This window comes from Meriones unguiculatus, chromosome 10 (genome assembly GCF_030254825.1).
Source record: "Meriones unguiculatus strain TT.TT164.6M chromosome 10, Bangor_MerUng_6.1, whole genome shotgun sequence".
Taxonomy (NCBI): domain Eukaryota; kingdom Metazoa; phylum Chordata; class Mammalia; order Rodentia; family Muridae; genus Meriones; species Meriones unguiculatus.
The window spans coordinates 43,849,289-43,861,543 of record NC_083358.1 but is presented as its reverse complement, the minus strand read 5'-3'; the positions used below and the strand labels follow the sequence as shown (position 1 = coordinate 43,861,543).

General features: G+C 49.7%; 1 protein-coding gene across 3 annotated transcripts in view; it reads right to left on the bottom strand.

Annotated features, from left to right (window-relative positions):
* The window catches only part of Pkn1 (protein kinase N1), a 29,134-nt gene that overhangs the window by 2,970 nt on the left and 13,909 nt on the right, over nucleotides 1-12,255 (bottom strand). For all 3 annotated transcript variants that reach the window (XM_021632257.2, XM_060392388.1, XM_021632256.2), the window contains 11 exons: nucleotides 11,911-12,056; nucleotides 11,345-11,558; nucleotides 10,681-10,875; nucleotides 7,953-8,062; nucleotides 7,721-7,864; nucleotides 4,666-4,741; nucleotides 4,440-4,581; nucleotides 4,261-4,354; nucleotides 490-569; nucleotides 343-418; nucleotides 164-255 (listed from right to left, as the gene is read on the bottom strand). In XM_021632257.2, the coding sequence (XP_021487932.1) occupies nucleotides 164-255; nucleotides 343-418; nucleotides 490-569; nucleotides 4,261-4,354; nucleotides 4,440-4,581; nucleotides 4,666-4,741; nucleotides 7,721-7,864; nucleotides 7,953-8,062; nucleotides 10,681-10,875; nucleotides 11,345-11,558; nucleotides 11,911-12,056 (1,369 nt within the window). The remainder of the gene's footprint in view (nucleotides 1-163; nucleotides 256-342; nucleotides 419-489; nucleotides 570-4,260; nucleotides 4,355-4,439; nucleotides 4,582-4,665; nucleotides 4,742-7,720; nucleotides 7,865-7,952; nucleotides 8,063-10,680; nucleotides 10,876-11,344; nucleotides 11,559-11,910; nucleotides 12,057-12,255) is intronic.

Below are 12,255 nucleotides of genomic sequence, written 5' to 3'. Positions count from 1 at the left end.
GTGGTCACAAATGAATCACAATAACTACCTCCATGGTCATCGCCCTTAGGTAAGAGGGTTGTTAAGTTCTAGTACTTCCAAGTTCCTCTCACTGAAATGCTTGACAGTGAACTATTCTTGGTCTGTTTCCCAAAAATCCCCAAGAATCAGGGCAGGGCCTCACCTCTCCACCTCGTCCCGGGCTACAATGTCACCTTTCTTCAAGGCTTTGATGGCAAAGAGCTCCCCACTGGAGCGAAATTCAGACAGCAGCACCTGGCATACAGTGGGCACAGGGCCTTAGGGGACAGACTAGGCCCTTGGGGGAAAACTCCCAGCCCCTAAATCCTTCCCCTGCCTCACCTTCCCAAAGTGACCCCGGCCTAGCACTGCCAGAAACTTGAAGTCCTCAAGGGTCAGGGGAGACTTCCTCAGGGGGCTGTGAAGAAAGAGCTTGTGGGGACTCAGAGGGCGTGCAGGGGTGCAGGCGGGGGCTGGGGGGGGCATCACCTGCATAGGCCAGGGCCTGGGGTCTCCTGGGTCTCTGAAGGCAGCTCTGGAGAGGTGGTGGATTCCTGGGTAGGAGAACTCTGTGGTGCAGAGGTCACAGGAGCCATAAGTCAGAGCTATCTACCTCAAGAGCCAAGAGGGCCCTGAGCCTCACACCACCTTCCCACCTGGCCCACACCCTCCTCCCCAGGACCTTCTTCTTAAATTACTTTGCCTTCACATTTACAAGACTTCTTTTCTCTTTTCTTTCTTTTCCTTCCTTCCTTCCTTCCTTCCTTCCTTCCTTCCTTCCTTCCTTCCTTCCTTCCTTCCTTCCTTTCTTTCTTTCTTTCTTTCTTTCTTTCTTTCTCTTTGTAGGACTAGAGATAACCCTGGGCCATAACGCACAACCTCCAACACTGTTTCACTTTCTTTGAGTAGGCTCTCCCCAAATTGCCCAGACTATCTTGAACTTGTGATCCTTCTGCCTCCACCTGCCAGGTAACTTGGACCCAAGGCTCGCATCACCAGGCCCAGCTCTCCCTCCCTCTGTCACCTTTGCTGAGATGTTACCCGTGCAGGCGTCACTACGCCTGCGTTGGAGCACAAAGCCCCTTAGCACACACACCCTGTCCATCTTCGCTTCATTTTCCTCCCAGTAAACTTTGTATTCAAGTATCTTTTGTCTGCTTATTATATTTACTGGTTTTCACCTGGACAGACTGATGGACGGACTGATTTATAATACTGGGCATGGAATGGAACCCAGGACCTCACATGTTTGCTCTGCTACAGAGCTTTGTCCCAACCTAGCCATGTCACATGAGCATATGATGGAAAAGAATCAGGGACAGGGGCAGCCTTCAGCATGGCTCAGGAAAAGGAAAGATGCTTACTTACTACACCAAGCCTGGTAACCTGAGGCAGATCTCTGGGACACACTAGGTGGAAGGAGAGAATCAACTCCTGAAGTTGTCCTCTGAGCTCCACACACATGTGAGGTATAACCCAAGTGTACCCTCCAAAACAACACCACCACCAAACACAAACACATAAATGAAAAATAGGAGGAGGTTCTGAGGGTGCAGCTCAGTGGTACAGCACTGGCTGAGCCACGTGAGACCTTGGGTTCCACCTTCCATCCTCTATTCCAAATGGAAAGAAGGTGACAAGTAGGCACTATAGCCAGGCACGGCAGTACACAACCTCAGCACTTAGCAGCATGAAAACTGGGCCAACAGCATGGCTTTGTGGGTAAAGGCTCTTGCTGCCAAGCCTGACAACTCGAGTTTGAGCTTTGGGAACCACAGAGTGGAAGGAGAGAACTGACTCCTGCGAGTTGTTCTCTGACCTCCACATGAGTGCCTATATACTCAAAAAAATAAATAGAAAGGCAATAAAAAGAAACCAGGCATAGCAGCACACGCCTTTAATCCTAGCACTCAGGAGAGAGACGGCAGTATCTGTGATTTCAAGTTTGGTCTACATAGTGAGTTCCAGGGTAGCCAGAGCAACATAGAGAGACCCTGTCTCAAATAAACAGGTGTGTGTGGGGTGGGGTGTATGAATAAATATAAAAGGAAAAGAAAAGGAAAATTGCATTTGGTGAAGGTGACAAAGGGTCAGCCCCTTTACACTCACACCTGACACCAGAGGCTGACTATCAATGGACTGCAGTTAGATACCCACCAGAGCTAGAATGGTTGGAGGGAAAAAGAAAAGGTGTCTGGTAACACACATAAGTTCTACCCACAACATTCCTACCATGTGACCAATAACAGTATCTTCCTTGGCTGCGACTGCTCAGCCATGCAGCGCTCATCAGGCTCACAGACCTTGACTTTTAAAAAACGTCTATCACCACAGAACTAGAGGAAGGTCATGACATCCCCACCCCCTTTTCATTTGGTAACCCCTATCAATAGAGCAACACAATTTGCTCTTGAAATAAATTGTTTGGAACAGCTCTCTAACTAAACTTAAGAGAAGTTCAACAAGAGAAAACCATGCCAGGTCCTGGAAAGCTAGCCAGCTGCCTAGGCCTAGAGAGGTTGTGGATCATGGAGGAGAGCCTACGGCCAGCACGTTACTATACCAGCATAATCCCAAACATTCTAAATGTCCTACACCAGTGCTTCTCAACCTGTGGGTCACAGTGGCTTGGGGGATGGGGTTGAAACCATTTCACAGGGGCCACCTAAGACCATCACAGATATTTACATTATAATTCATAGCAGTAGCAAAATTATAGTTACAAAAATAATTTTATGGTTGGGGTCACTACAACCTGAGGAACAGTATTAAAGAAGGAACTGCATTAGGAAGCTTGAGAACCATTGTCTTATACCCACAGAAAAAAGTGATCCTCATCCATCATTAAGAAAACTTCTCTAGGGCTGGAGAGATGGCTCAGCGGTTAAGAAAACCTCTCTTTGCTACAGATGGAGACCATTACAGAAAACCACAATCAATCAAAATGCAGAAGTGTGGAGCTCAGTTCCAATGGATCTATCCACAAAACGCCCCATACCTAAGGCTCAGGGAACATTCTGGAATAGGAAGAGGTGTGGAACAACTACTGGAAGCAGAGGATTCGGGAGTTTGCTGTAGGACTGTGTGTCCTACAGGTGTCAGAAGCTACAGCAGTCTCAACAGCATGACTGCCCAAATGTGAGCTGAACAAGGACAATAACAATTGACATGCCAGAGTGGCTGGGAAAGCCCACGAGGCCCCAGCCCTTCTAACAGGACTACAGCCAACTCAAGTGTGCCTACAGTGAGAGAGATAGTCTTCCCCAAAAAAGAGTACACTAGCTGGTTATCCAACATTAAATGGCCAGCCTTGAAAACATAGAGAAAAGTGATGTTAGACAGATTGAGCAGGATGTATTTAGGAATACATAAATATTTGCACAATCATAAATGTATACAATAGCAATTAATGAAAAAAAAAACAGGCCATTAATTTGGCAGAGAGCAAGAAGGGGTCTACTGGGGGATTTTGAGGGAGAAAAGGTATATTATAATCTCAAAAATAAGAGAAAAGCATTCTCCATCCCCACAAAATCTGCTGCATAGCCAAGAATGACCTTCAGTTCCTGATCCTCCTGCCTTGGCCTCCCAGTGCAGGGACCACGGCCAGGCACTTTCCTGTCCTCTTTTCACTAGCTTTCTTTTCTTTTCTTTTTTTCTTTTCTCTTCTTTCCTTCCTTCCTTTTCTTCCTTCCTCCTCCTCCTTCTTTTCTTCAGTCTAGGATGAAACCCAGAGCTGCACACACTACTCAAGAGCTCTGCTAGTAAGTAAACCTTTAGTCCCCAAGTGCACATCCCCTCTAGCTTTGTTTCTGAGACAGGGTTTGGATGTATAACCCAAGCTGGCCTAGAACTTACTATGTAGCTGGACTTGTGGTGGGCACCCTGCCTCAGCCACTCCACTGCTGGGGTGATATGTTCAATGTTGCTTGCCCAGCTTCCAAGCTGACATTTTTAAGCAGGGACAGAAACCAGCCGAGGTGCTGGGGACATAGTTCAGTTGGCAGAATACTTGCCTAGCATGCAGAAAGCTCTGGATTTCACTGGTACCCTATAAGCCAGTCATAGTAATCCCAACACTCAGGGGACGAAGGCAGGAGGATAAGGAGTTCAAGAGTTCAAAGCCTGAAACTATACTGAACAAAAACAAAAGAACAAAAAGCCTGGGTCTGCTGTGTGGTCCTGGGTTAGTTCCTGGAGGTTTCTGAAAAAGAAGCAGGTGCCCTAGGCTGCCCTGGCTAGTGGAGGGGGGACACTCACCAGGCTTCCTGAGGTGGAAGGCGGCCCCAGCGGGCTCTTCTGGGATGAGCTGTCTGAGTCAGCACCGAGATTCAATTTCTCCATGGATATGTCTCTGCAGGAGAGGGGGATGAGTTGGAGACCTAGCATCCTGAGAAACAAGAGGGACCGGCGAGACTGGGGCCATGCTACTTCCTTACCCAGTGTGCCGTATCTCGGAGCCTGGAGATGCGTTGGGGCTGAAGGTGCCTGTGGCCGCAGCATTAGGGATGAGTCTCCGGAGCAGCCTCACCCACGTCGCCACATCGATGTTCATCTGCCTGGCACGCTGAAATGCCTTCCCTGGGGTTACAAGGGTAGGATCACCACCCATGACATCCTGGAATTCTTGGCTCTCCAACCCTGCCCACTCCGGCCACTCCTTACCTTGCTGCTTGGAGAAGATTTTTTTCTGCCTTTGGAGCCTAGGGATCCGCTCAATGATGGGATTGTGAAAGGTGACCTGCGAGGACACATTCAGCTGCAGTGGTCTCAGGAACAGAGGCACACAACCTGAGCATGGGGAACCAGGGCACCAGGCCTCCCTGAGGGCATGTGGCTTGGCTCTAGCAGCTATGTGCAAAGCTGAGCCTTTGGCAATGACTATGCACAGGTCAGTGATCTCACTCATGGTTCACCTACTGATGGTTTCAGAGCCTGGCAGACTGCTGGGAATAGGGAAAGTTCACAAGGAAAGATGTCATCCCAGGAAGGATAGTGAGCCCCAGCCACCAGACCTTTTCACTCCCCACCCCATCGTCCCCATCAGCCTGTGAGCAGCTCTGCCCCATGCCACACTTCACTGCAAGCCCAGAAGCAATGGGGTGAAAAGGCTGTGATGCCTGAAACCAGGAACCCAAGGAAACCTGCTTCCTTTAAGTTTATTTCTCTCAAGTATTTTTGTCAAGAAACAGAGAGCTGATGCACATGGAAGAGGTGACCAATACAAGTCACTGAGGTATGCATTGCTCTGCTCCTCACTGGGACGAAGGACCTAACAGACAGCTGAAGTGGAAGGGCTGTCCTGGTGCAAGGCTTAGGGAATAGTCAGCCGTGGGAGAAAGACATGGCAGTTCAGGCAGCACTCCACAGAGGCCGAACACTGGAGCCCAGTCACACATCAGAGGGCCAGGAAACAGAAAGCCCGCAGGTCATAGGGCCTAAATATTGTCCTCTCCTGGTCTGTCCCCTACTGACACATTCTTTCAGTGAGGGTCCACCTTCTGAGAGTTCTATACCCTCGCAAAAGAGCCACCAGCTGGGGCGCCCTCATGGGGGACTATAATAGTTACTGTTGGCTGTCAGCTTGACTAGAATCACTAGGATAGCAGCCTCCAAACACACTTGTGAGGATCACTGAAGGTGGTCATGCCTGATAGGCGTCTCTCCCTAGATGGAACCCCAAGCAGGACAACAGGAGAAAGCAGGCTGAGCAGCAGGCAGGCATCACTGCGCTTCCTGACTCAGTTCCTAGGTACTGCGACACCACTCCTACTGCCTTGACCTCCCCACTATGATGGACTGTGAGCCAAAGAAACCCCTTTTTCCTTAAGTTTGCTTTTGTTAGGGTACTTTACCACATTCATATTCAACACAACAGGCCTCTATCTTGGCAATGGAGGAAGCAGGCAATCAGACCCTCCTCTGGAGGGATGGAAGGAGTCTGGAGCAATAAGACTGACATGTAAGTCTAAAGAACAAGTCTCGCATCAACCACAGACTTGATCCCCAAGTGCAGTTCCAGGCTGGCCATCCTGTCACCATCAGGCTCTGCAATTAGGCTTAGTAGCCCCAAAATGGCCCTGTGTAGCCAAGATTTGGTTCCAAGCCTGTGGCTCTGTTTGGGAGGTGGTGTAACCTTTAGAGGTGGGTCCTAGTGGGAGGAAGTGAGGTACATCCTCATACAGCATATCAGGAGTCTAGCCCCTTCCTGCGTCTCTCTTTGCTTCTGCATTCCACTGGATGCACAGGCCTCCTACATTGTGCTGCTGGCATAACATAACGTACTGAGCTACAGGCCCAGATACATAGGATGGCTGAGGGACCATGGTCAGAAGCCATGGGCCAAAACAACCTTCCTCTTTCTAATTATTTCAGAGAGCTGCCTCACATAGCTGGGAACTTTGAGAAATATATTCTCAGGTCCCTATATTAGACTGAATCAGAAATATTAGGGATGGAGCCTGGCCCTTTGCTTCACAAGTCCGGTGACGATGGAGCACCATATAGGGAAAACATGACGAATTAGCTTAGTGTTCCCAACTCCAACACCTACAGGCATTGAATTCCCTGTACAGTTGCCATATGTGGAGATCAAATTTTAAATTACTCAAAATTTCAGTGAGTTAAAAACTTTGATTTCCAGGGGCTGGAGAGACGGCTCAGAATTAACTTAACTCTGCTCTTCCAGGGGTCCTGAGTTCAATTCCCAACAACCACATGGTGGCTCATAACCATCTATAGTGAGATCTGGTGCCTTCTTCTGGCCTGCAAACATACATACAGGCAGAATACCGTATACATAATAAATAAATAAATCTTGAAAAAAAAACACCCGAACAAACTTTGATCTCCACTTACACTAGTCACTCTTCAGACATAACATTCTAATCCACAGTGGAACTTAGAGACACTCTTCCCCCAGCCTCCTGAGTGCTAGGATTAAATGTGTGCACCACCACATCCAGCTTTTCTTTTCATTTTTGTTTGTTTTATTCAAGACAGGGTTTCTCTGTGTAGCCTTGGTTCTCCCAGAACTCATACTGTAGACCAGGCTGGCTTTGACCTCAGAGAGTCACCTGAATCTGCTACCCCAGTGCTGGGATCAAAGCTGTGTACTACTACTGCCTGGCTTTGATTCTGTTTTTGGTCTTTATATTCCTGGCCTCCTGCCATGTGGTTTGAGGTCATATGACACCTAGTTTTATTGACTGTTTATTTAATGTGTGTGGGTGTTTTGCCTGCATGTATGTCTGTGCAACACATATGTACCTAATGACCAAGATCAGAAGAGGGTGTTGCATCCCCTGGAACTTAAGTTACATACGGCTGTGAGTGGCTGTGTAGGTCCCCTGGAAGAGCAGCCAGTGCTCTTAACTGCTGAGCCATCTCTCCAATGCCCATACCTAGTGTTATCTGGAACTAGAAATGGGACCCAAGGCTTTGTGCATGCTAGACAAGCATTCTACCCAGAGCCCTATCACCAGATCAGTATGTAATCTGATGAGGCACAGCCTTGTGGGAACACTGTCACACATGTGGTTCATTACTGCTGAATTTTCCTTATGTGAGATGTGACGCTCCTGGCACCAATCCCAGCTCTCATGAAGCTGACTTCCCATTAAGGCTCGGAAACCTCTGAAGTTAATCTCCCCTTGCTGGACAGTCAGGGGCAAGGAGGCAAGAAACATCTGGAGGTCAGAAGTCAGAGACCAGGCTGTACCTCAGCCACCAGGCAGCCCTGGGGTTCCATGTCCAGCTGCACCTCATGCCTCTCATTGTCCAAGAAGTCCTCCAACTTCAGAAATTTGAGTGCACACAGGCCCCTCTGGTCACGCCAGAACACAGCCAACTCCAGCTCCCGTGCCTCGAGGAAGAAGAATGGGCCATCACTTTGTGTGTCTGAAAGCTAAGCTCCCCTTCCTGTGTTCCGGATGGTCCCCAGTGCAGCTCACCCTCTCCAGCTCCAGCGTAAAATTCTGGTCCCAGGCATTGGGGCCGCATGGCTTCCAGGCTGTCTGCCCCACCACAACATTGTCCAGCTTTAGCACTGTGCTGACCTCAGCTGAAATCAGGAGAGGGCGTGGGAAGTGGAAGGGGCATGGGAAAGGGAAGGGGAGTGCTCGCTCCACTTCCTGTTAGCGCCTTTCAACTCCCCCACTGTTCTGCTAGCTCTCCTTTCACTGTAAAACCTTGAATTCAGATTGCAGGTTTGGGGAGAGGGGTTGTTCATGTGTGTGTGTTTTTCTTTTGGTTTTGAAATAGAATCTTACTCCAAAGACCAGCCTAGAACTTACTAGGCTAGAAACCAGACTGGCCTGGCCGCCTTCTGCCTTAGCCAGCCAGGTATTAGGATTACAAGCATGCACCACATGTCAGCCCCCAAGGGTGTGTTGTTTTGGTTTGGTTTGGTTTTCAAGACAGAGTTTCTCTGTGTAGTCTTGGCTGTCCTGGACTCACTTTGTAGACCAGGCTGACCTTGAACTCACAATGATCTAACTGCCTCTGCCTCCCCAAGTGCTAGATTATAAGAGCGAGCCACGTTTTTGTTTTATGTTTTTAGAGAGTGTTTCATGTAGCCCAGGCTGGCCCTGAACTTCTAATCTTCCTGATTCTACCTTCTAATTTCTGGAAAGCTTGTATGACCACACCAGACAAGCATTTGGTTTGTTGGTTTTTGAGACGGAATCTTAAGTAGCTCAGGCTGACCCTGGATACTGTTTTTAGGATGATTATGAACTTCTGACTGTCCTGCCTATACTTCCAAGCCTGCTGGGATTACAGGTGTGTGCTACCATACCTGTTTTATGTGCTGGGCATCAAACTAAGGGGCTCATGGGTGCGAGGCACACCCTCCGCCCGGCCCGTGCCCCTAGCCCGCTGGGCTCACTGCAAATCCATGGAGCCCAGCACATTCACACTGTGTGTCCGACCACTCCCGTTCACCTCCTTCATCTCAGATGGGTTCTGAGCTTTAGTTTGAGAAGATGAGAACATCGTTCCCTACTAAACACACTCCAGCCTCTGGCATCTGCCATTCTATTTCCTGTCTCCATGGGTCTGATGGCTCCGGGACATGCTATAAGCAGAATCAGGCAGTCCTTGTCTCCTTGCAACTGGCTTTCCTCGTTTCCCACACTGTCCTCAGTGTTTATCTGTGCTATGGCATGGCACATGGTCTCCCCACTTCTAAGACTGATTCCTAATCCACTGTTTTGTTAAATGCAATGTGCCAGTCCAGCCACAGCGTAGCTTCCCCTTCTTGCCATTGTGAATAATGCCACAAATTGGGTATCTACTGACTCAGACCCTCACTCAGTTCTTTAATGGATATGCAGAAGCTGAACTGCTAGGTCGTGTGGTTAGTGCTAATTTCCCCTCTATCTTTGCTAGGCTTAGGATGGAACCGAGGTCTCAAATATACTTGGCAAGTATTCTACCCCTAACCAGTGACTCCATCCCCTCACATTCTAGACAGATGCTCTACCACTGAGCCATGCTCCAGCCATTCACTGGGGGATTCTAAGCAGCTCTTCCACTGATCTGTGTCTCCAGCCCTTGTACTATTTCTCATTGTGACCATCTCCCTTTACATTCCCACACCCATGTACAAAGATTCCATTTTCTCTACATCCTCTGTTACATTTGTGAGGTTTTTGTTTGTTTGTTTGTCTTGTTATTGTTTTGGTAAGTCATCACAATGTATGTCATATAATTTTGTTTTGTTTTTTTGAGACAGGGTTTCTCTGTGTATCCTTGGCTGTCCTGGACTCACTTTGTAGACCAGAGATCTGCTTGCTGCCGCCTTTCCAAGTGCTGGGATTACAGGTGTGTGCCACTGCTCCCAGATCATATTTTTTTTTATTTTATGTATTCATTTCAATTTTTATTTAATTTTATTTTTATGTGTATGTATGGTTTACATACATGTATGTATATACACTAGGTGTGTGCCTGGTACCTGCAGAGATCAGAAGAGAGTGTCAGATTGCCTAGAACTAGAGTTATGGATGGCTGTGAGCAGCTATATGAGTTGTAGGAACCAAACCTCACATCTTCAAGAGCAGCAAGCGCTCTTAACTGCTGAGCCCCTAATTTTTCTTTTTTGATTATGTGTGTGAGAGTAGAAGTCTGTGGACATGGGTATAGTGACCAGGAAGGTCAGAAGAGGGTCTCAGATCCCCTGAAACTGCAGTGATAGCAGTTAAGAGACACCTGATGTGGATTGGGGTCCTCAGCCTGCTCAGTACATACTTGTAACTGCTGAGTCCTTGTTCTCATACAATGTTTAAATAGCACAACAGCCAGATCCCTATGATCCCTACAATCCCAGCTTACTCAGATGGCTGAAGCAGGAGGATCACTTATGCGCAGCGTTTGAGGGCAGCCTGAGCAACATAGTAAAAGCTTGGCTTTAAATAAATAAGCAAATAGACAAATAAACAAATAGCCAACCTACCCACTTACCCACTCCTCCCCATTCTCAGCTTCCCTCCTAACTACCCACCCACCCCCTCACTCAAGTTCTCAGCCTCCCCCACCACCCGCCCACCCACTCACTCACCTGAGTTCTCAGCCTCCCCCACACCCGCCCACCCACCTACTCACCTGAGTTTTCAGCCTCCCCCACACCCGCCCACCCACCCACTCACCTGAGTTTTAGCCGCCCACCCACCCACTCACCTGAGTTCTCAGCCTCCCCCCTCAGGCTGCTCCGTCCGCTAAGGCTTCCACTTCGGCTGTAAAGCCCCCGAGCTGGGCGGCTTAGGAAAGGGGTGCGGCTGTCAGGGGTCCCAGATGCCCCCACCGAGGGGGAAGGGTTCCAGGGGATGGTCTCTGGAAGGTTCCTACAGCCCACCACTCGTACTTCCAGGGTCCCTGCAGGAGGGGCAGGCTCATGGAAGGCAAGCTGAGGAGATAGGTCAGCAAGGAGGGGCCTCTCCTCTTGCTAGTGGCAGCTGAGAAAGGGCAGCCAGCGGGGGCTTTGATACGGTGTCAGAGTATAAGTCTAAGGAGGTTCAGGGTACTGAAATTTTGAGAGAGTGAGACATTCGGGGCAACCAAAGGCAAGAGTAGGATGGGGGGGGGTTGTTAAGATTTGATGAATTGCAATGTGCTGTAGAGAGAGGTACAAAGCAGGGCCAGGGAGGATAGGTGGGACAACAGTCTAGAATCACAACAGAGCAAGAAGATGGGGGTTGCTTGGCTGGCACTGACGGTAATGCGGACCGGGATAGGACGGGGAAGGAGGCAACGGATTGTCTGCGTTGAAGGCTGGGGAGCCTGGAGACCCAGTTATGTGGTCTCAGAGCTAGGTCCCCCGGGGTGCGCTCAGTCTGGAGTCTACCTGTGAGTGGTGCAGGCTTGCTCAAGGTGCTGTAGTGTGTGGCCGGGAAGGGCCCAGGCAGTATGGTGCTGAAGGCTGCTGAGGACGCCATGGTGAGCTCCTCCCGAAGCAGCCGTCCCTTGGGGTGATCAGCAGGTAGCTCCCCGAGGCGCCGCTCTAGTGACTCACGCAGCAAGCCCAGCTTCTGGTTGGACTCAGTCAATTTCTCCTGAGCCTGATACAGGAAGGCAGAGAGCTGAGGACAGGCAAAGGCCCTTCCCTAAGAACCCACCCACCACCAGCAACTTCTTCCTCTGGCCGAAACCTCAAACCTTCTTGGTCCAGTCAGGTAGAGCCTTGTAAAGCAGGCCTTGCCCCCTGATGGAGCTAGGACCCACTGAGCAACCGCCCTCATCAAAGCCTTTTCCTTTCTGGAGCCTTGCTTCTTCTATTGCCAGGCCTCTCCCTGAGACTCTGCCTTGCTCGTGGCTTAGATGCTGCTGTTGACTCCCCTCCTCGCCTATGCCCATCCCCCAGCCTCACACCTCCCTCGAATGCCCCACCCCAGCAGAAGCCCTTAGTGTCACCTCACTGACTCCTTTGCGGTCTGGGGCCTTGGCAGCACTGAGCAGGCGCAGGACGTTCTTGGCGCCTTCTGCCACCGCATGCTCCACTCGGAAATGGTGTCGCAGCTCCTCGATGCGCAGCTCTACGGCTCCCAGGTCTGGACCCCCTAGCACATGGGCCACAGGACAAGGAGACAACCTTCAGACTAGCCTGATCCCAGTCACACCACCCTGTGCAGGCACAGGCACACCACACATTGCCACCAAAGTGCACCATGGTTCTTCCACCAGAAGGGACTGTCACATTTCCACACAAATTCAGTCACTCTTCCTCAAACACCAAAACCTCTAGGGACATGATTCCTA